Genomic DNA, 22,863 nt, shown 5'->3' with positions numbered 1-22,863 from the left:
TAAAGTAATTCCATTTCTGATCTTTATGTTGGTTCAGGTGACCTCAGATGTGATTTTTGGAGCAAAGGACTGTTTGGGCTCTGCCTGGGAGATGATAGCTGATTCCAGTTAATATCCCATGGGGGTCTCTTCAGCCACCACTTAGGTTAGCAGCCCAGAGGCTTCTCTACTTTTTCAAGTGCTAGAAGGGCAGGACTGTGGGAGCACAGAGCTGCATGAGAAGGGAGGCTTGTTTTGGTGCTCTCAGAAACCCAAACATCTGCTCACCTTGGTAGCCAGCCTGTTATTGGGGTCATTCTCTGTGTATCTGTCTCATTAACCGGGAGCTGTTTCAGCAGAAGCATCAACTTCATGGACTAGTTGCTGCTTAGCATTGACTTTAAGAAGGCCTGAGTTCCTTCATCTGTTGTTGCTCCAAATCCCCTCTTCTCACCCTTTGGCATCACCTGTGCTGCAGAAGCTTGCCACTAACAAACATAAGGTGGATAAATGGGCTCCTCTCTGCTGGTAGTTCCAGGTTGCTGACCTGGAATGTGCTGTTTGAAGACAGCAGAGTCTACTCACTGTATTCTGGGTGAACACTCTGCCACTCTTTTCAGCCACCTGGACTGCAGAAGGGGAACATGAGGCACTTGCAAGAGTTCCCCTTGGTGTGGGAAAGATGTCAGACTCAAGAAGAGCTTGGCTGTCTCTGCTCTGCTCCTTCTCCCATCCCAGCTGGAGAGGGGTGTTGCAGATGGGATGTTACCCCTCTGTTAGTCACAAAGAAGGGTGTGGCAGGAAAGTCTGGCTCAAAAGTCAGTCAGTCTGGCTCAAATTGGATCAGTCCCCAGCTGCTTAACTGGATGTAGGGCAGCCCTTCTGCTTCCTCTGTGCTTGGGGACCAGGTTAGGGAGCTGACCATGTCCAAGAGCTCATACAGTTTTGTTGCTGCTCTCTCAGAGGCTCCCAGAGTTTGTAGACAAGCCCACCTTTTCAGTGGTGGTAGGCTGATTTAAGCACGTGCATTTAAATTGCTGGGTCCATCCTGCTGGTGACTGCTGAGTTCCGTTCAGGAGCTTGCCCAGTTGCTGTGACCTTAGTGACACTGTGGCCATGGTGTTGGCTCTGCTGACACATGCTGAGCACTATGGATCTCCCCCCTGCTTTCCTAGAAGGGACGTGAAGTACTGCAGCATCCTGATGAGAGGAGGGGTGCTGTGCAGGGGAAGCTGCAGGAGCCCATAAGGATGCCATGGGACAAAAACTTGGATTTTGTTGTCCTGAGAAAAGAGGCTCTGTGTATACATAGTGAGGATCAAAAATTTAGAAGTCCAGGGAGAAGCAGCAGTTCTGGCATACAGTCCTGAGCTTTGGCAGAAAATCATTCTTTGTGCCTATTAATATGTGACATTCCAGCCCAAAGTGTTGTCCCTCGCTCCCTGGCCAAAATACAATTTACTTTGGCCTTAACTCCTGCGTGTCAGGGCTTTCTGTCTAAGCTGGGGCTGCATGACCCTGCTGAAGACATAATGCTCGATTGACCTGTTCTCTTGCAGTATACTTGCCCCAAGTATCCTGTGTGTGGCTGCAGGCAAAATGCTGCAGATGGCCAAGTGCTCCTGGGTGGAAGGGACCAGAGTCTCTGTGCATGACTGTGACCCATGTGATGTGGAGAGGAAAGAGTGAGAGAAGAGCCTGTGTGATGCCAGTAATTTTCTGTTGTAGCCAATAGGAAATGGATCCTCGAGCTCTGACAGGCAGGGGTGCAGGTCTGTGACTGGGTGTGCTGCATGGAGCAGCATCTCGTGCTCACACCACAGCTCTCCTGTGCTCAGACACAGATGGAGGTGCAGAGCCCCTGAGTGTGCCACAGCTCTCGCTGGGCCTGGCACGGCTGCACAGTGCCATCTTCCTCTTGTCACCTCTGTTTGCTCTGGTCCCTCTGAGGAGACTGAGGTTTCATGGACAGCCCTTGGAAGGGCTTAGCAGGTGGAAGCAGTGTGTGTGGCTCAGGAACAGGCCAGGATGTGGAAAAGAAGGGAGGGAAAGGATGTGGGGCAAAGCCTGTTTGAGCCTCAGCCCCAAGGATTAGGGAATTGCCAGTCAGAGCAGCAGCCTGCAGAGGATCTGTGTGTACCCAGACCATGTGCATGACTTGCACTGTCCACACTCAGGAACTGGCCAAGCCTGTGGGCCCTGCCTGCACAGCTGACTGTAGCCATGCTTAGAAGAAATAATTTTATGTCTCCCGGGAATCTGGCCACCTTGGAGAGTAAAACCAGGAAGAGGCACAGCCTGGAGGAGCATGTTTGGGTGTACCCAAAGGCAGCTTAGCTGGCAGACATCTTGCCTGTGGATCTGAGCTGTGGCAGTGCTGGGTAACCCTCCCACAGCCAGCAGGGTTGGGCTGATAAAGGGAATGGGTTTGCCTGGAAGGCAGCCTCAGAGCCTGGAGGAAGCCCTCCCCTAGCATTGCTCCTTATCTTGGCAGCACTCCCAGCCTGCCTCTGCCCCTTCTCCCCACAATGCACTTGAGCCAGTGGTGTCACCCCTGCCCCTCTTGGGTGCTGTGGGGGCGAGGGTTCTGGCATGGCTAGGCTCCCTGACCAGTTTGCTGCCTTGCAGAGTCTGTGTGTGTGTGTGTGTGTGTGTGTCCAAAATTGCCCATTTTGCATACACACACACACACTCTCTCCCTTCGTGCATGGGGCTGTGGCAGAGATGGGTTAGTCAGGAGAGGGTGAATCACAGGGGAATGAGTCAGTGGGAAGCAGAAGGCAGGTGCTTGTGTAGGACAGGGCTTTAAGGGAGCCCAAGGGTCTGGCAGCTCATGCTGAGTGCCTGGGAGATGGGCTGAGCTTGCCAGAGGAGAGCTGGGAAAGCCACAGGGCTTAGCAGGTGAGGGCAATGCCTGTGCCTTGGTAGCAGGCCAGGATCTTAGCTACATGCTGAACTCCTGGGAAGGCTTGGGGCATCTTTGGTGCTGAGGCTTTCCCAAAGAGGAGCACTGCAAGGGAGTGCAGGGAGCAGGTATGCCTGCCTCCAGTGAATCTTCATCCCCACACAGGCAGTGGGGTGTCCAGCCAGCCCTAGGCAAGCTGAGCAAGTCTCTATACTGGTCAGATCCGGCCCAATTGTCTGAGAGAGCAGATGCAGTATGGGAAAATGAATGATACTTGTTGGGGAAGAGAATGATAAACAAATAGCTCTGGATCGAGTGAAGACAGCATGGAGGAAGAGCTGGGATGCAGATAATACACTGGAGATTTGTGGACTTGGGTGGTTGTTGCCTTCAAAACCCGTTCTGTGACCTGGGCTCTGCTGCAGAGCCTTGAGGGTATTGCAGGGCTGCAGATGGCTGCTTCTCTCATCAAGGGACCTGCTCTGGACTGCTGGGTTTCCATCTAGCACAGCTGGTCTCTGCTGAGTTGGACTCCTAATTGTTCTGCTCATCATTCCTGCAGACAGGTCTCTCATGGGCATGGTGGAGGCAGCCTTGGTATCAGTGCTACAGCAGCACAACCAAAGATCTCTGTGTCTAGGACCAAACTTATTGGAGCAGGTACTTGGGAATTCTGTCTTAGAATAATGTAGGTGTGTTGCAGCAGGCACTGGTATTGCTACCAACCAGAGCAAGGATCAGGTACTTGAACACAAGCAGCTTCTGCTGATCTCAGGCTGAAATGAGTCTCTTTTTTCGCCATCCCCAAGGCAGGCAAGTGCAGGTACCTCCCATCCTCCCTGGTGGCACCCTTGGCTGGGCAGGATGGAGCCCAGCAGGCTCCAGCACTCTGCAGTAATGAGCTGGAGCTCTGGCTTCTTGTGGGCAGAGACTGAGAGTGGTGGGCTTGTGCAGCCTGGGGGAGGGCAGGCAGTGAAGGGGGCTCCTCCTGCTGCTGCAAGCTGTGGGTTTGCAGCTTGGCTTTCTTGGGAAGTGCCCAGGGGCAGGATGAGAAGCAATTTCACGTGAGGGAAATTCTAATTAGATATTAGGAAAAATATTTCCCTGCAAGGCAGTTGACTCTGGAATAGGGCCCAGAGAAGGGGGGCAGTTTCCACACTTGGTGACTTTCAGCCCCTGGCATGGGCAAACCCCAAGCAGTTTGCTTGAACTTGGCCCTTCTGTTAACATAATTGGACCCAAACTCTCTGAGGTCTCTCCCCACTGTTGTTTCTCAGTTCTGCAGTTCTCAGGTTGCTTGGCAATGTCATTTCTCATGGACTATTGGATTGACCAGTTTGGAGGTATGTGGAGGGCTCAGGGTCTTGTTCTGTCTGTCTTCTTCTCACTTGGACTCATCTGTGTGGTGAGAGATGGAGGAACTGCCTTAGGAGCATTCCTCAGCTCGTTCACTTGTCCCTGCTTCTCTTAGCTGGAGCACCCATCTCTCTTTAAGTCTGCATTATTTCCTTCCCATAAGAGCACAAGAAACCAGTGGGCAGTGAAGCACAGGATGTAAAGCATCCTCCTTGCTCTGCTGGAAGCACAGAGCTGTGATGTGTAGGGGGGTGCTGGTGTTTTTGGAAGACTCATGAGGATTCTGGCCTCCAGCCCTCCAGATGGAAAGTTTATCTTCCCCATGGTGCCTGTCCCAGAGATAGTGGTGATTGGAAAGGAAGTCACTTGGTAGCTTTTTTTAAAGGTTGCAGCTGCTTGACCATCCTCAGCAGATGGATGCTGAGATGAGTCCAAAGCACTGTCTGGAAAGAATTATTTGCTCCCAGTATTTTCTGTTTCTTTGCCAACCTTTTATTCTCATGGCTGCTCTTTTCCTGATCCTGTCCTTTTGCAAGGCTGGCTGCTGGCAGTCTTATGAGCCTTGTCTTCAGGAACAACTTTGCTCTGTGATTTATTGTGTCTCTGAGCTTTGACCTGGTGTCTGATGCTGCAGAAGCCCATGTCTGGTGTGTAAGTGTTCAGAGGGTGTTTACAGTGTTTGGCCCATCCTATCTGCAAGAGTAATGAACCAGAACAAAGGGGTCTGCTTTAGCCTTGGTGCCTGGGTTAAGCTGACCTGCAGCAGTAGCTACATCTGCTTTCTCATCTGGCAGAGGCTGGGTGGAAGTTCGGGCTCCCTTCATGTGAGTTTTCAAGGTCTAGAACATTTTCAAAAACCATGTTAGTCCCCAGATCCCTTCTGAAGTTGCTCCTTTCAGTCTTTCACTTGGGCTTGTTGACACTGGGCTGCCTGGTCCCTGTGCACTCCGCTCTCCCTTCCTTGGCAGTCCACACGTAACTCAACGCTGCTCTGGGCATGCTGGCTTTACTTGGATATCCCTGTTACAGTACCCTCCTGCACATCAGGAGCAGCAGGATCTGGTGGTTTGGGCCAAGAGATCCCTGAGGTCTGTTCCCAGCTGCAGGAGCAATGCTGTGTGGCAGGAGATGAGCTGGTTTCTGGTAGGCCATGGAGAGCTCTTCGGTTTCTCAAGGCTTTGTCTCCCTAGGAGGGTCAGGTCTAGAGGAACATCTCTGTCCTCAGGGCATGGATCAACCACCAGGGTGAAGATGCTTTTGACTTAGTTGCCTCTGCTGTCTGTGGGGCCCCGGGGGGGTTCGCTCTTGTGGACAAGGAGGTTTGCAGTTTCATGGGGTGTAATAGGAGCTGGATCGTGTCTCCTGCTGCCCTTCAAATGGATACACCTACAGCCCCTTGTTTTCCTTCTTAGGGCCTTCTGGTCACACTGCCTTCATTATGGGCAACATTGTGAATGTTTAGATGACACTTGTGTGTCCCTTTTCCTAAGTCCAGCAGGGTGTTTCACCTTCAGTCCTACAGGAAAGAGAGGTTTTCCTTTTCTATGACAAGGTGCAGGACATTCCATTCATGGTGAAAATACTCCTTTCCTGCAGTAGCCCTTGTTTGTGTCAACCTTCTTAAAATCAAAGATGGACAAAGCCTCACCCTTGTGGCCCAAACACCTGTCCAGCACATGTCATCACTCTGGCCTGGGCTAGACTTGATCCTTTCTAAATTGCAGCTGGAAATGAGTAAGCTGGGTGTGTGTGCACAGCCGTGTGTGTGTGTGTGGTATCTCCTCCCCCTGTGCCACGTACATGTCTAGTACAGGGAGTGGAAAAGATGCTGAATGTCCCCACAGCTGCTGCAGCCTTATCTGCAGGCTGCAGCTTGGTAACCAAGCAGGAGCCCGAGTGCCTGTGCTCAAGCACCTCTCTTGGAGGGCTCTTACAGTAAAGGGAAGTGTATTGCAAGAGGGCTTGCGCTGGGGAGGGGCAGTTCCCACGGGGCAAATGCTGCAGTGCACAATCCTTGCTGCCCTCCCCACTGCAAGCCATTTGCCTCCTCCCTCTTTGACACTCGGAGCTGATCAGAGCAATTCAGCATCCCTGGGACTTTCTCCACTGCCCTGAGGTGCCAGGTGACTGTTTGGGGAGGTACAGAAAGGTGATGGTGCTGTGGGCCTGTCGGGTATCAGGGATTCATCAGGGGAGTGTGTGCAAGGAGCCTTGGGCTGGTGGGGCTGTGGGTGTGTGACAGTCGGGAATGGGAGGGGCCTGGGGTAAGTTGAGGCATGAACTGCAGCAGTCAGGAGGCAACAGAGCATAGGTGAGAGCTGGGGGCTTGCCTTGGGTGTTCATGGAAACAGGACAGGGTCTGATGGTGGTTGAGAGTGAGGTGGGAATGAGCAGGAGCACATTTGTGGGGGTACAGAGCCCAGCTGCTGTGGGGAAGGAAGGACAAAGGATGTGGGGAAGGGACAGTGTTGTGCATCTGGGTTTAGGCAGTGTGAATGGCTGCATCAGGATATAGAAGGAGGTGGCTTGGTAAGGAGGCTTTGGATCCCTGTGGCTGTATGCAGTGGTGATAGAGGGAGAAGAGAGGGGATGGCAGAGCTGGGAGCAACAGGGCTACCATCACCTGCTGATTTCTGTGTTGTCTTCTAGCTTGCATAACATCACCTTACCACCAGAGTAAGGTCTGTGTCAGAGGCTCCTGTTTCTGTACCCAGCTAATAGTGCTGGAAAAGGAGCTGGGCTGTTCAGACTGCACCCCTAGGTCATGCTTCCCATGGTGCACAGCCCAGGACAGGGAGCTGGCAGGAGGGGAATTACTGTAAGTGATTGTCTTACCACTGGAGTTGAGTTAAACAGGTTAGTATACAGTTTGCAGGGCTTCTGATGCAGACACCAACTTCAGGGTGTTATTCTTCCTCTTAGAAGATCAGATAAAAGGGACTCTTAGTGCTAAAATGTGTAGATCACTTAGAATGGTGAGGGCCTCATCCAGACTGAGTCTGGAGAATGTGTCCCTTGGACAAACATCCTTATTGAACTTGAGCTGTGTCAGTGCATTGGTGCCTTGGTCATGGCCAGAGACCTCAGTATCATGCAGTGCAGACCAGAATTGGTCCCTGTCCTTGGCCAGATCCACTTGCCTTCTCAAAGCCATTCTATGACTGGCTGCACAGGCATGTGACTTGGTAATCACACGGTGGAAAATTTTCCATTGGTTTCAGTTGGCACCAAGCTCTGGACTGGAACAGCCAGTCTGCAGGGTCATCAGTGGCTGAGGTCCCCTGGACCTGTTCCTCAGGCTACCACCCCTGAAGAGGGACAGGAGGGCTGGAAGGGAGCTGGCTGACATGTCCCAGTGCCTGGGTGGCCAGGGGCTTGCTTTCACATTCTTTCTTGCCACAAGGTGACTGCTGAGGCCACTATGCTGCCCCAAGTCCAATGCCATGGGTCTCCCCAGGGCTTGCAGGTGCAGTGCTGGCTGCACCCTCCCCTGTGCAGCAGCTACCCCGAGGTGAAAAGACACGGCTTTTTATGATGTGGAGCCAGCACAGAGAAATTTGCTGCTTGTGGACAGCTGTTATCCTGGGCCTGGCTCGTGTCCTCCAGCACTTCTCAACCTGGGTGCTGCCTCGGGGAGGGGAATAGGGGCTTGCCCACCCTCAGCTCCCTGTGTCAGGCAAGTAGGTGCCACCTCGGGCTAACGGGGGTGAATAGCTGTGGTGGAGCCTAGCAGCATCCTGCTGCCTCTGCAGGGATCCTCTTGGGCAGCAGAGAGTTTTCCCCACCCCCAGCTCTGCCGCTGCCTCTTTGTTTTCTGGCAGAAGCCTCTGTGCCTTTTCATTGCCGTTGAGGCGCCGAGCAGGAGCCTACATGTGCCGCGTGTGCGTCTCGCTGGGAATGTGATGCGGGCTGGGAATCCTGCCGGGCCAGGCAAATCCCCTACAGGGCAGCGGAGGCCAAACAGCAGCTTCAGAGGTCTCCATCCCATGGACCGTTCCTCCGGTCGAGCAAGGCTTCGAGGCAGCTGGTCTCCCTCACAAAACCCTCTTTTGCATTGACAGCGCTTCTACACCTTGCCACAAGTCGAGTAAGTTGTATGGGAAGGGGCCGGTCCTCAGCTGGGCACTCGGGCTCTCCGCTGTGGTCCTCCCTCGCTCCCGCTGGGAAGGCACCTGAGATTAAAGCAGCGCCAAAGGCTATGGAGCTAGATACAGCAGTGGCTGAGGATTGCCTTGTGCTGCGCCTGCCTCTCCATGTATTTGATCTCTCGACTTCCAGCGGGGACTGAATTCCTGTGCTGGATTCTGGGCTCGGCTCTTGTGAAAGGATCCAATTATTTTAGAGCTTTGAGCATCTCCATTTGCTGCCCATATTTGCGGCGCGCTGGCTGGAATTCCAAGTGATTAACGTGGCTGTGACATCCCTCCTAGGGGTGTTATCTTTGCTCGCTGTCCCCCACCGCCCCCCTCTTCCTCCTCCGGCAGCGAGCGAGCGAGACAGGCAGGCAGAGACAAAGGTCTGTCCTCAACCTGGGCTGTCCTCCCCGTAAGCGGCTGCTGCATGGGATTTCCCTGCCCTGCCTGCTGCAGGTTTCCTGGGCTCGCAGTCGAACACTGGAGCTGGGCGGCTGTGGGCTGTATTGCAGAGGTTTGAACCTGCTGGGCTGGGTGGGCAGGGGGTGCTGCCGGCCTTGGAGAGCTGCCCGATTGTCCTGCCGGATTTTAAGCTGCTTTTCATTCTTTGACTGCGCTTTCCTGGGAAGAGGGGCAGCCGTGCGTGGAGGGGAGGTTGGCGGGGAGGGGGTTGGACGTGGGGGAAAGCTTTACACAGGTGGCTGTCGCATAGTGGGATCTGCCTGCAGACCCTGTAAACCCCCCTTCCCAGCCACAGGCTATTGTCAGCATCGCCGTGTGCAAGCCAGGCACCTGGGAAAGGTGTGTGGAGGTGATCCGTGCCAGGACGAGGGGCATCAGAGGGAAGGGGTAAGTCCCTGGGCTGGGAGCTCTGCTCCGGCTCCCCCAGCTCCCAGGAGAGGTTTCATTGTGTTATCCCGACTTGGCCGAGCGGAAGGGCTCAGTCCCTGCGGCACCTGAGTGTGGGGCTAGGGCTGGGGAGGCACTGCATGTTGCTGGGCAGACCTCAGCCCTTGAGGAGGTTGCTGCAGCTTGGAGCCTCAGCAAGATGCACTGCAGAGAGGGCTGCTCTGTTCCTGGGGGCTTCTGCACCCTGTTAGTGCCGCCTCCCAGGAGATGGGAGGGAGCAGCAGCACCTCAGGGACACAGTGCTGTGGGCACAGGGTGGTGTTGGGTCTCTGTCTCTGTAAAAGCTCTGTCTGGTGGTTCCTAGGAGCTTGCACTTGTGACATGGGCAGTACCTCTTGCCCCATCCTTCCTCTCTGGGCTCAGGCCTCCTCTCCATTCCTAGCAGGGGCTAACACTCAACGAGGCTCTGCAGCTGCATAAATCTGGCATGGCAGGAGGCCTCCTGAGGACCCTCAAGAGCAGCACTTGCCCTTGCAGTGGGGGCAAGGAAGCTCCCTCCCTCTGTATCCATTCCCCCTCCCTCTCCTTCTTCCTCTCTCTTGTTTTCACCAAGTGTCAGCTCCTTCCTCCCTAGCCTGAATTTCAGGATAGCGACAGAGCCATGGCCAGTGGTCATTTTTCCCTTCAGGCACAGTTTGTTCCTCTAGTATCTTGTTAGCTTCTCCCTGGGATTGCCACCTCTGCTACAGTACTGGAGGTAGTCCCCAGCTCACATGTCTGTCTCTCTCCTGATGGTGAGATGCCTCGTCTGTCAGACTGTGCAGGAACCCTTCTCTGGTGGCAGCATTGCTGTTAGTGCTGCCATCCTTCAGGGTTGTGATGGAAACTTTCTGCCTGCTGGCACTTCACAAGCACTGCTCTTAGCCTGTGCCAGGGAGCTCCTGGGTTTGTGCTCACACTGCTTAGATTTCTTTCCTTCTCCTTGGGTTCAGATAGGACCAATAGAGTTATGATTTATCCTCCAGACAGTCTGTTTCCAGCAATTTCTGTTGCCTCTTCTCTTGCCTTGTACTTGTTTGTTTTGAGGATGATTATTTGCCTTCTTCTAATGGTGGCCCTTCTCCTTCCTGGCTGTGTGGTTCCTGCTTCACCCCCAGTGAGGCCACCACTGTCTTCCCATGAGAGGAAGCAGGAGAGAAGGCAGCAAAAATGACTTAGGCATTGGTTTGGGGTTTTTTGTGGTCTAAATTCTGCAAAGACCCCTCTTGGCACTGCCAGATACCAGGCTGGTGCTCTGTCCCATGCAGCAGTGCCCAGGTCAAAGCTTCTTGTCCACTGGCCATGTGTCCCTTTTGACTGGCTGGCAGTGCTGCTCTGGGAAGCCACTGGATTTCCCCTGGACAAGGGTGGCAACTTAGGGCACAGCTCTTGCTCTCTGCCTTGCACTGGTGCTGTGCTACCAGTGCTACCTGCCAGGCTCCCAAGGGCTCTGCCTCATGACAGATACCTTCCCTGCCCCGCACTCATCCTGCTTCCTGTCTGGCTGGCACAGTACAGCTCAACAGTACACAGAACAGCAACACAGTACACAAAACAGCAACAGATCCTTTTGCAGGCTGCAGCCCGGCATGTGGTACCACTGCTGCACTGCCCAGCCAGGAACTCGTCCTCACTCACCATCCTGCTCTATTGCCTCCAGACTGAGAACATGGTCTGTTAATCCTGGTTTCCCCCTGAATGTGCTAATAGGAATGGAACCAGCAGGTAAGCCAAGTCCCTGACCCAACCCCACCAGGCCTGGCTGTGTTATTCCACGTCAGGCTCTGGTGGCTCGGTGTCCCCAAGGAGCACAGGGTTTCTGCCCCAGTGCCTGGGACACGCTCCCTCTCTGCAGGTCATTTGGCACTGGGTTTTTCTTGGGTGTTGAAGCGTGGTGCCCTTGCCCAGGCAAAGAAATAGAGGAAAGCTGTGCCTGGCATAGCTCCAGATCCAGGTGCTGGGAGATCTTGGCAAAAGCACGGGCCCCTGCCTGTTCTCTGAGCAGTGAGGGGCCCTTGGCAGGACGAGGGCAGAGAGTGGAAGAGTTCTGAGTGGGCTTCCCTTAAGAGGCAAAGCTCTTTGAGTCCTATCTTAGAGCACCAGCATGGAGTGAAACACTGTAAAAAAAAAAAAAAAATCAGCATCATGTGGGCTTAGGAGGGGCCAAACCCTTGGTGTGGGCACGTGGAGCCCCATGTGCTGTGTCCACAGGGATGGTACCTGTGCTGCTCAGCTGAGCTGGTGAAGCCCTGGGCCTGGCTCTGTCCCATCCATGTGGCCAGAATTAGGTGCCTGGCTCAAGGACAGGAGAAGGCAGAGGTGACCAGGTGCTTTCTCCCTGTGCCTGCTTGGAGTGCAGGAGGCCATGGTCCCAGACTCTGTTCTCTGGGGAGGTGGTGGCTCCCCTAAGTTCTGTCAGAGGATGAGCTCTACTGTGAGCTGGATGGGCTCTCAGCAAGGAGGAACTGCCCTGGGAGGCACTTGGCACTGCCAAGAGAACCTTCCTGGGATACAGCCCCTTGCACCTCGAGGAGGGTGAGAAGCAGAGCTATGCCCCGGCTGCTGCCCATCCACGCTGTTGGGCATTCCTCGCAGAGGATGTTCAAGGAGATCTTAGGGTGTACTTTTAGGAGACACTTTGGGTGATACTTTCCTCTTCCTGGCGTGGGGCTGACATTTTCTAGCATGATGCTTCATACAACAGTATCCGGGCTTGGCAAAAGGTGGTGCAGCCCCTTGTTTTAGTGGCTGGTGCTGGCAGCACCTGATGATTGGTGTTGAGAGCTCAGCTGGGAGGGGTTTGTGGTGCTAGCAGGTCAGCCTGTCCTTATACATCTATTCTCCTGAAAGGCAGCGGTTGCCAGGGAGAAAATGACTGTGACATCAGTGGGACATGGGGAAGAGAATGAAAGGACACAGGTGAAATTGTCTGTTTCTTTCTTCTGGCATGGACACACTCTTTCTTTCACTGCACCAAGCTGATTCTTGCTGTTGGTTGCTGATTTTGCTTCCCATTGGTTGATAGTGCCACACAAGTCATGGTACAAGGCTCCCTCAGGGATGGAGGAGGGACACAGCAACCTTCCAGGCAGGCAGAGCACAGCATGTTACCACTTCAGCATCCACCCACAACTGAGGGCATTCAGTTGCTTTCCTACCTGCTTTGGTGCAGACCTCATGGGGTGCCAGGAGGAGCTGGTCTTTGCAAAAAGCTTTTGTTGAGGTTTTAGACCCGTGGTTTGTCATGCTGCAAGTGCTCCTTGGGTGCAGTTGTATCTCAACAGGTCCTGTTCTGGCTGGTTGCTGGCAGTGCCCTTCCCCAGCAGTGGTAGTGGCTTTTGAGCTGTCCAGCTCTCAGAGACTGGTCATGACAGCCTGTAATTACAAATCTTACTGGAAATGTAGTGAAAGAACAGCCTGTTTTCTGGGGCAGGTGAGGTCAGGCAGTGAGCACAGCTGATGCTGGTTTCCCATGTGCAAGTTGCAGGGATGCAGAATTTGCCAGACCAGGATGCCAGAAGGGGATTGCACTTGAGTGTAGCTGCCTCTGAGCATCCATTTGGGGTTTTTGTTCATCTGCCTGGTCCCTGGCCCTGCTGTTTCCAGCCTTCAGAGCAGTACTCACTGTTGGCTTGGGGTGCCCAGACAGTGACTTCCCACTGGATGGGTGCTGCAGTGAGTCCTCATTTGAGGGATGCATAGGAGGGAGGTGGGGAGGGCATGATCCCTAGGGATAGGCATGATTTCCTCCTTTACCTGGAGATGCCTGGGCTGGTGAAGTCCATGAGCTGTCTGCCGCAGAGGTGCTGAGGGTGGAGGTGCCCAAGAGCTCCTGCACACTCTGAAGGTGTTGCACCATGAGCTGCTGCTTCAGCTGACTCTTCTCCACACCCTCTTCCAGGCATCAAAGCTGCAGTGCCCGTGGATTATGACCACAGGGGAGCTGTGTTGCATCTGCAAATCTCTGTTGTGCATCAAGGGCACATCTGAACAGGTGAGTGCTGTGCACATGAAAGGATTGCTGTCTTTGTGCTGGGGAGAACTGGTGGGGGGCCATTATGGCTCAGGGCTGTCAGGCTCCTCATTTCTGCCTTCCCTGACAGGCATCTCATATTGGAAGAACACAATTCCAAGCTCTTCTCCTTATCTGTAGGGCCAGAAAGTGTCCTGTGCTGTGGGTGGAAGGGGGGGAGGTGAACATGAGACCAGAAGCTAGCTGGAGGCCCAGAGGTTGCTGCAGTGTCTTGGAAAGCAAGGCATGAAATGGTTGCCAGAAAGAAAGAGGAATCTGTTCCTATGCACAGGGTTTCATACAGGAAGGCATGCAAAAGGGATGTAAAATCAAGCCAGGTATGAGAGTTCACAGCTTAGCTTAAAATATTTGTGGTTTAAATGGAAATCAATGTGTTAGCACTGCCTGAGGTGACTGAGATGTATGTGGCCTTTGATTGGGAGGCTGGGAAAGGCTGAGCCTAAATGCTGCCTTCCCTGCCTGCGTGACTCTGCAGACTGGAAGCACCCTCCTGCCCTTCTCCCAGGAAGCATCTGAATCACCCCAGCCCTGCATGTCCCCCTTTCCTTCCCCTCAGAGCCGCTGTGGACCCTGAAGAGCTGGAGAGGACGTTGCAGAGGTTTGGAGGCACACCGTGATGGTGGGAGCCATTCCACGGCAGCCACGCCGCTTCTGGGGGGTGCCTGACTGGCAGGCGTCTGCAGCCAGCTGTGCCAAGGACCGCCTGCTGCGGGGCAGGGAAGCTGATCCAGAGACAAGCAGGGGTGAGTAACTGTGGGGGCAGCCAGGATGGGCTGCACTGTTGGGGGCTACACAGAGGGGTTGAGGTTGGCAGGAACATGTGCAGGTTATCTGGAGCAGCCCCACCTCGCGCCATTGCCCAGGACTTTGTCCTGATCACTTGTGGATATCTCCAAGGATGAAGATTCCATAAGGTCTCTAGGTAACTGGTTATGCTTGGTCATAGTTAAACAAAATGGTGTTTTCTGATATTCAGAGGGAACCTCTTATCTAGATATCTAGATGAGATCTCACCGAGCCTTCTGTTCTCCAGGCTGAGCAGTCCCAGGTGTCATATGACACATGCTCCATTCCCTTAATTTTTTTAGTGTCCCTGTTTTGCACTCTCTCAGATGTGGCCTCACCAGTGCTGAGCAGAGAGGGAGGATCAGTTTGCTCAACCTGCTGTTAATCCTGTGCCTGGTGCACTATTGTTTTTCTTTGCTGCAAGGGCACATTGCTGGCTCATGGTCAACATGGCACCCACCAGGACACCCAAGGCCCTTTTTATTGTGCTGTTTTCCAGCTAGTCAGTCCCCAACATACTCTGGTTCATGGTTATACCTTTTATCACACCTTTTAAACAGAGTCCCTGGTCTCAAGCACCTTGGCCTGCTATTTCCACATCCCAGCAGGGTCAAAATAGCATATGCAGGCTCATTTTCCACATAGCCTTGATCCACTTGGAGAACAAATTTCCCCATTGCTCACTTGCCCCTAAGCCCTTACTCCACAAGATCAGGCACAGCTGCAAAGACAGGCAAAAGGCAGAGCTGCGAGTCATGGGCAGTTTGTCCTCAGTCTGCTGGTGACTTTCCCTGCATCTCCTCAGCTCTTGCAACCATTTCAGTATTTTTCATGTCTGAAACAAACCAATATGTAGACAGGATTCTCACAGTTCTCAAACTGGACTGAAAATCAAAAGTGAGGCACCATGCTGCACAGAGAAGGGCAGGCCCTTGGAGCTGGCAGGAGTGGGTGGATGGTGACCCTGCTATTTCCTAGCTGCTGATTGAGGTGCTGGAGATGCCTGGTCCAAGCTGGCAGAGGTATCAGGGATGTTGTACAGGTTCCAGTCTCTGCTGTGGGGCTGGCACCAGCCCTGCCTCAGTGCACATGGCCAGGGCAGGATGTCTTGGCCAGCACTGGGAGATGTTGCTGCTGTTGCCCAAAGGGGTGATTACAGGCCTGAGCCCCTGGGACTCGTCTGACCTGCCTGACTCCTGTGCTCCACAACAGCACAAGCGTGTCCCTGGCAGAGGGCAGGCCTCTTCCTCCCCACCTGTCCAGACTTGTCCACAGGTGTCTCCTGCCTGTCTGGAGACTTCTCTCCTTGCCCGAGCCAGGAAGTCCGTGCTGAACCTGCAGCTGGGTGATGCATCAGGGTTTCCCAGAAAGGCACATCAGCCTCGTTCCTATTCCTGTCCCTGGAGAGGGAGATTCAAGTGGGCTGTGTGAGGAGCCACGTCCCACTGGTCCCTTGCAGCCGGAAGCCTGGATGAGAATGGAGATCCGGGGCTGATCCTCATCCTTCTGCTCTCTTTTTTTCCAGATGCTGTGCTGCAGAGCACCTCATAGTAGAGGGCTCCCACAGAGATCCTGAGTGAGAGGAGGCCCAGCTTCCACCCTCTGCCCTTACACCCTGACCTGTGGCACTTTACAATCCCCCTCCTGCTGCTGCATGGGCTCCGCTCGGAGTCCCAGCAAGTGAGGCTCCATGCGGCACATCCACACAGAGACGCCTCTGCCCCCGGAGCGCAGCACGGAGCCCAGCCTGTCCCGGCCCAGGGGGGAGACACCCTTGGAGCCTTCCTCGCAGTGCTGCACCCACCGCAGCATCCTCATGGGCTACAATGAGACAGAGATCAAGCGCCAGAAGGTTTACCAGGTGTCCATCTTCTCCCATCTCTCCAGCTCCTCTGAGAGCACGGAGCAGCGGGCAGGCACCCGGCCAGCGGTCAAGAGGGGATACCCCGAGCAGCGAACTCTGGAGGGGGGACGAGATCCCAAACGAACTCACTGGGGTGACAGGGGGGTGGATGGGGGCCCTGGGCAGCCTTCCCTGGATGATGATGATACCTTTGAAGATGGTCTGCTGGTGGAGGAGCTCTCCCTTTGTGGCTCTGCCCAGCACTTCTCCCACAGTGGGCTGCGGGTAGTGGAGCACCGCTGTGAGGGCAGCCCTAGACACAGCCCCAAGGCAAGCAGAGAGGACAAGTCACAGGATGTCTCCTTCTCCTCCTTCTCCTCCTCCTCCTCTTCCTCCTCCTCCTCCTCCTGGCCCCAGCACATTGCTTGCAGTACTTTGCACATGAGAGACAGTTGCCCTGTCTCATCAGGGGATCAGCCCATAGACTATGGAGAGAATGGGGAGCCGTCAAGTGGCCACAATGTACTTCACCTTGAATTGCACAGTATTGCACAAACAACCCAGTTGGACCCTGGTGGGAAGAGAGAGAAGCCAGGGAGCAGCCCAGCTCACACCAGCAGGGCTAGTGGAGAAGTGGAAGGGCCAGCAGTGGCCAATGGGTGCAGGGAGTCCCCAGTTCCACAGAGAGCGCTCAGCCCTGAGCCCAGCAACCTGAGCTCCCAGGAGATGACACCCTGTGGGAGCAGCCAACTCAGCAGCACCTGCCCAGCCAAAAGGAAGTTGCTGCCCGCTGGTGAGGTTATGGCCGACTCCTGCTCTGAGGATGAGAGCCTGTCCCCACCAGCAAGGAAGAAGAGGGTCCTGCCATGCCATCCTGTGCCCACAGCCTGCCGCAGCACCGATGCCAAGGGAGCTCCGTTCTGGAATCACCTGCTTCCTGCAGTCAAGGTGAGCATTGCTCCTGGGGGAAAGCAGGGAATGGCCTGGGGATGCCCAGAGCTCAGGACTGTGCTTGTGGGCAGTGTGGTCCACTGTGGCACCATGCCCCATCCTGTCCCTGAGTTGCAGTACTGGTGGGAGCAAGGCAGCAGCTGACAGTCAGCCCTGACACCCATGGTCTGTTTTAACCAGCTCTTGACATCTTGCAGTCACTGGATCCTCTGCATGCAACTGGCTTTTTCTCCTAGAGAGCCTTTATTGGACAGGAGACAACCTCCCCATGGCAGTGAGAGCTGCATATGTCATGAAGCCACTTTTGGTGCCTGATGGCTTCATGTTAAGCCATGATATACCAGCAAGCTTGGAAAGAGGGCTGGCCTCTGCCTGCCTGATGAGGAGGAAGGCAGATGTGTGGGATGCCTTGAACTCCTAGCCATGATGCCCATTAGAGCAAGTGACCAGTGGCAGGCAGTGGGACTGGACATGCTTTGACCAAGGAGCCCAGAGCTGTGTGCAGAGATGCCACTGGCTTTTCTGCCATTTTGGGGTCCCTGTGGCATATCCTCAAGGTGCCACAAGCTCTCAGCAATGGGGAAGACATGTGAGGTTTGCAACCCTCCCTACCAGCTGCCTTCCCCCTTTGTTACCCTGCCCTTCTTATCAGCCCCCTGCCCTCACCCTGTTCTGCCAGCTGAGGCTGCAGCAGGCTCAGGCCAGACGTGGCACCTTCTTCTTTTTCTCTGGGGCATCCCATGGTGTGGGGACCCACAGGAACTGATGTCAGAGCTACCCTGGCTTCTTGCTGCCTGGAGCTGGGTCACACCATCCATGGCACGCAGCTCCATTGCTGCCTGCCTTTTTCATGACTGTCCCCCAGCCCAGCTGTCCCCAGCACTGTCCTTGCAGAGTGAAGCCCTCCAGCAGCTTCCCTGGGTTTTCCCGCCTGGTCATGCCAGCCAGCTCCATCATCCCTTTGTGTTGTGCTACCCTTTGTGTGGCTTCCAGAAGGGAAAGCCCCTGAAAAAGGGACATCTTTAAAAGGAGGCTGCAGTGTGACTGTGGTTTTAACTCCCCCACCCCACAGCTGTAGGATGCTAGCTGTGGGTAGGGGTGGCACTGCTTGGTGGCACTGCTGAGGACTTTGCATGAATCACCAGGGGACAGAATTTTTCAGAGGCTGGTCGGGGAGTGTTCTTGTAGGTGTCACCAGTCCCTGGGAGGTGCAAGGGGGTGTCATTGCATGGCTCTGTCTACAGGTGTCTTGTCACTGGGGCTGCTCCTGAGACCTGCTTTCTAAAGAGGGAACAGTGTGTTGTACCCTTGGGTACCAAGACCCTCATTTCCAGCTGAGCCACTTCAGGTTTTGGGCAGCCCCATGTTCCCACCAGACACCCCAGTCCTTGTGCCGCCCTGCTGGCCACTCCTCCAGAGGCCACTGATGGCTGCCCAAGGACAGGAGCCTGTTCCGTTTGCTGGGACCCTCATGGGAATGTGGGGCAGGGCAAGGGACGATGGCACCCCCAGGGGTTACTGCCCTAACATGGTTCTCCATTTCGTGTCCTCTCCAGAGCTCTTCAGATTGCACCGCAGTCGGGAGGAGGCTGAAGAGTGGGCTGCGTCTCAAATCGTGAGTGTCCTGGCAGCCCTGTGGGATGGACATGGAGGCTCAGGGTGCCTGCCCACCTCAGTGCCCTGCTGCCCCATGGGAGGTTCACCTTGGGTTGAGTCCTCTGCCCTGCCCTGGCCCATGTACCTCCCCTCCATAAGACTGCAGATTGGGGTGGGGGGTGGTGTTTCTTCTTCCCCTGGGATGTAGGAAAGTGGGTTCAACCTCTAGCAAAGGTATGGGGGACCTGGAGGGGGATCTACATCCCAGGGACATGAACAACCGAGGGCTGTGTGCTCTTCACTCCAACACCAGTCTTCTCTACTCATTCCAAGGCGACATCTCCGGACCAGCCTCCGGAGGGGCACTCGGTCCCCCACAGTGCCCTGGGCCACCACCACTGTCAGCCATGCTCTGCTGGGCAACTTTGAGGTAATGGTGCCTTTCTGCTGGGGGGAGGTGGGTCCCGGGGACTCCACACAGGGCTAGCAATGAGTGTGAGAGACTGTACCTGATGTGGGGCTGGGCTGATTGTCCCCAAAAGGCCTGGTGTGCAGTCGCCCCCACACAGACCCACCAGCAGCATGGCTCAGCCAGCAGATCCTTGGGTGGAACCTGCTGAGAGAGGTGCTGTCAGGCTGAGCCAAGGCACTTTCACTGCTTCTCCCTGTTAGATGGTTGGTGTTATTCCAGCAGTTCAGGGTGGGTCTGTCTCAGAATGAGGTCTCTGGGCACACAAGGGCAAGCAGGCAGCTGGGTGCAGTGAAGATGGGAATGACTTCACCTGGAGCATTGAGGCAGGGGGTAGGGCTGGTGTTTGAGATTCCCTAACGCTTCCCTCCCTCTCAGGAGTCCATCCTGAAGGGGCGCTTTGCACCATCGGGGAGGATCGAGGGTTTCACGGCAGAGATCGGTGCCAGTGGCTCCTACTGTCCCCAGCATGTCACCCTGCCTGTCGACGTCACCTACTTTGACATCTCTGAACACAGCGTGCCCTCGCCTTTCCTGGTACATGGATGTGGGGAGCTGGGGGGCTGTACCCTGACACCCTGGGGCAGCCCCTCGCTGTAGAGGGTGGCTCAAGTAACCACCTGTTAATGGAGATGGCTGCCTGTGCCAGGAGCAGTCTTTAACCCAAAAAAGGGAAAGAAGAGGGAACATACAGGCTCTGCTGCTTCATGGTTGCCATTGTCATCACCTCTTTTGTCACCACCTCTCAGTTTCTTCTCCTGGTTTGGAGAGGGGCTGAGCTGGGGGTCTTCTTGTTGACTTGTACCAAGTGTTCCCAGCAAGGGAGTCTCAGGCCCATGCTGGTTCCCAGCTTTCCCTTGGCTTTCTCCCTCTCTTACACGCTGTTTATTTTGCCCCAGGGAGTGATTGACTTGGAGGCCTTGGGAAAGAAGGGTTACAGTGTCCCCAAAGCTGGAACCATCCAAGTGGTGAGTCATTCCCTGGCCTGCACTTGGGATGGGGCTGGTTGGGCTCTGGTTGCCCTGCTGGGGGTGGGGGGGAAATGCTCCATGATGTTGTAGGCAAGGCAGCAGCTGGAAGGGGTGTCTCCTGCAGAGAGATTGCATGGCCACCAAGACAGCATAGCAGAGGGGAGCATAGGGTACCTAGGGTGCTGTCAAGGAGACAAGGTGATGGGAGAATCGGGAAGGGAAGAGGTGGGTGAGGGTTTTGGCAGAAAAGTGCGTATGTGCAGTGGGAATGGGATGTGATGGAAGAGGAGCATAGGTGTGAAGGTGAGTGGAAAGAGGTATGGCATTCAGGCTAAGCCCTCTAGGATTTTTGTGGGGCTTTCTGGATTTTTAGTCCAGCAGTTTCTGCTCCCAGATGCCACATCTCTGCCCTGCATCCTTCTCAGTCTCACCCCCTACCCCTCTGCCCCCAGACCTTATTTAACCCCAACAAGACTGTGGTGAAGATGTTCTTGGTGACATACGACTTCCAGGACATGCCGGCCAACCACATGACCTTCCTACGCCATCGCATCTTCCTGGTGCCCGTGGGGGAGGAAGAGGGGTCCACAGTGGCCCCCAGTGACCCACTGGGCACCAGCCCACCCCGCAGGGTCCTCTGCTACCTGATGCATCTAAGGTAAAGCATGCCAGGGGGATGGGCACCTGCCCCAAGGTCATCCCTGGGCTCCTCTCTTGTCTTGTCCCAAGCCTGCAAGACAGGAGGAGGGACTGGGGAGGAGCAGGGACCAGCTGCTCCTTTGGGGAGGTTGGAGCTGCCACCCTGCCCAAGGGCAGCTGTCTCTGTCCCTCTGAAGGCAACCAGAGGGTGGCCACATTGGCCAGGGGCCAAAGTAGTCAAGGGAGTTGTGCCCTCACTGAGGATGCCCTGCCCTTATCGGGGGAGCCTGAGGTCCCTTTGTCCTGCTTGTCTCCATGCAGGTTTCACAGCTCCAAGTCAGGGAAGATCTACCTTCACGACGACATTCGGCTGCTTTTCTCCCGCAAGTCGATCGAGGTGGATTCGGGGATCCCCTACGAACTGAAATCCTTCACAGAGATGCCACGGAACCCCTGCTACTCACCCCGGGCCTGACCTCCTTCACTCCCCGCCCCCAGGGCCACTGGGGAGCCTCCAGCCCAGCACTTTGGGGAGAGAAAAGGGCCAGCAAGCACTGCTTTGACATAACACCCACCCTCCTGACCAGCACGGACACCACGCTCTGCAGCAGGGCTGGGATCACCCAGGGCACTTCACCAAGAGGGGCAGGGGCTGAGGAGCAGCCCTGGCACTCCAGGGACATGCCCAAGCCTTCTGCTGGCACTGCTCCCAGCTTGGAGACTTGGCTGTTGGCTGAGGTGGGTGGGTGTGGAGTGAAGAGATGGACTGGAGCTGTGAGTGAGACCACCCTGGTCTCAGGTCTGGGAGCAGAAAGTGTGGAAGAGTTTGTATTTATTAGTATTTATTGTTGCTGGGAGCGCAGAGGAGGCTCGTGCAGAGGATCAGAGGTGCTGTGCTTGTTCTTCCCCTCAGCCCTGCCTGCACCAGGCTGCCTGTGTTCAGGCAGGGCTGTGGGGACTGTGAGGGTGACTAGGGACAGGGAAGCCTCAGCCAGTGGAAGGGAGAGTGACCCAGTGCTTACACAGGGTGCAGCTCCCAGATCAGAGGTGTCTTAAAAGCCCACTGACAGGCTGAGCCTCGCTGGCACCAGCTTTGCAGGGCCAGCCCAACTCCAAGCAGCTTGGAGAGGCCTGTGCTTATCTTCTGAGTCTTTTAGGGTAAGCCAGACCCCAAGAGACCTATGGCTGTCAAGGGAGTGGCCACTGCCAGGTTCCTGAAGGTAAGAGACACAGCTGCCACGTGGATGGGGACCTGGAGGTCTTTGCAGGAATATGGGGATAGCCCTCTGGGCAAGAGCCTCCAGAGCACGTGAGCTGTGAATCTGAGAAGATTGCCAAAAAAAAAAAAAAAAAAAAAAGGAACTTTGCACTGTCTGTGGGTGGGGTGAATCCCATGTAGGAGGCAGCTTTGGGCAGAGTCTGCCAGCAGGGTGATCAGGAGCTGGAGGATGGTCAGGAGCCCCAGCTTAGAAAAGTGGGGATACGGGGAAGCAACAGAGGAAATTGGACTCTGGGACTTGGGCTGGTTCCTCAAGAGCAGGACTGGGAGAATCCAGACTGGAGCAGTCAGAGGGACAGGGCCAAGGGTAAAACAAGCTTGCACATTCCCTGTCTGTATCACCTCTCTGCCCTTTGAGGGTCTCGGCAAGGCTCCCCTGCCAGCCCAGGCTGCGGGGATTCCTCTGTCAGAGAACGAGATGGGGACAGGCACATCAGCTCCCACCGCTAGGGCTGAGACCCCAGCGCGGGGCGCTCAGTGTGGGGATGGGCCAGGACTGGGGCTGTGGGGGCCAGGTCCTGCCCTGCCCTGCCCGAGTGCGGCCGAGCGGCTCTGGCCCTGCTGCACTGGGGTTAGGTAGCCTGAACCTGCCCGTATACTCACAGTGGGGGCCTGAACCCCCCTCACACCGGGGCCCTGGATCCCACAAGCCGTGGATCTGAACCCCCCTCACACCGGAGCCCTGGATCCCCCAAGCCGTGGATCTAAACCCCCCTCCCACCGGGGGCCGCTCCCCACTGCCCTGGCCAGCGGCTCTCGGGGACCGCCATGACACCGGAGTCCCCCTCGCCCCCAGGTCACCGGGGCTAGCCCTCTCGCCGTGGCCCTGCGAGCTCGCGAAGGCCGTGCCGGTACTTTTCGTGTTCGTTTCTAATTTAATAAACATCCGTTTGGAGCTCCAGAACGAGACGGGGGCTGCCGCGCCCTGAGGGGGGCGGTGCAGAATCGCGGACAGCCGGGCGGGTGGAACCGGGGGCCGCGGTCGGAGGAGCCGGGGGGACCGATCCGGGCGGCGCAGCCGGAAGCGGCTCGGCG

General features: G+C 55.5%; 1 protein-coding gene across 3 annotated transcripts in view; it reads left to right on the top strand.

Annotated features, from left to right (window-relative positions):
- The window catches only part of ATOSB (atos homolog B), a 38,718-nt gene extending 15,986 nt beyond the window's left edge, over positions 1 to 22,732 (top strand). For 2 of the 3 annotated variants that reach the window (XM_066569667.1, XM_066569669.1), the window contains 9 exons: positions 13,163 to 13,255; positions 13,851 to 14,037; positions 15,606 to 16,871; positions 18,431 to 18,489; positions 18,804 to 18,900; positions 19,318 to 19,476; positions 19,839 to 19,907; positions 20,363 to 20,568; positions 20,871 to 22,732. In XM_066569667.1, the coding sequence (XP_066425764.1) occupies positions 15,771 to 16,871; positions 18,431 to 18,489; positions 18,804 to 18,900; positions 19,318 to 19,476; positions 19,839 to 19,907; positions 20,363 to 20,568; positions 20,871 to 21,024 (1,845 nt within the window). In that variant the 5' untranslated portion in view covers positions 13,163 to 13,255; positions 13,851 to 14,037; positions 15,606 to 15,770 and the 3' untranslated portion in view covers positions 21,025 to 22,732. Of the gene's footprint in view, positions 1 to 8,107; positions 8,328 to 13,162; positions 13,256 to 13,850; positions 14,038 to 15,605; positions 16,872 to 18,430; positions 18,490 to 18,803; positions 18,901 to 19,317; positions 19,477 to 19,838; positions 19,908 to 20,362; positions 20,569 to 20,870 lie in introns of those variants that run through there. The other variant, XM_066569668.1, reaches the window with a different exon arrangement.
- Positions 22,733 to 22,863: the final 131 nt, after the last annotated feature.

The sequence above is a fragment of the Molothrus aeneus genome, chromosome Z (assembly GCF_037042795.1).
Source record: "Molothrus aeneus isolate 106 chromosome Z, BPBGC_Maene_1.0, whole genome shotgun sequence".
In the NCBI taxonomy this organism is placed as follows: domain Eukaryota; kingdom Metazoa; phylum Chordata; class Aves; order Passeriformes; family Icteridae; genus Molothrus; species Molothrus aeneus.
This window is presented reverse-complemented; position numbering and strand designations above follow the sequence as displayed.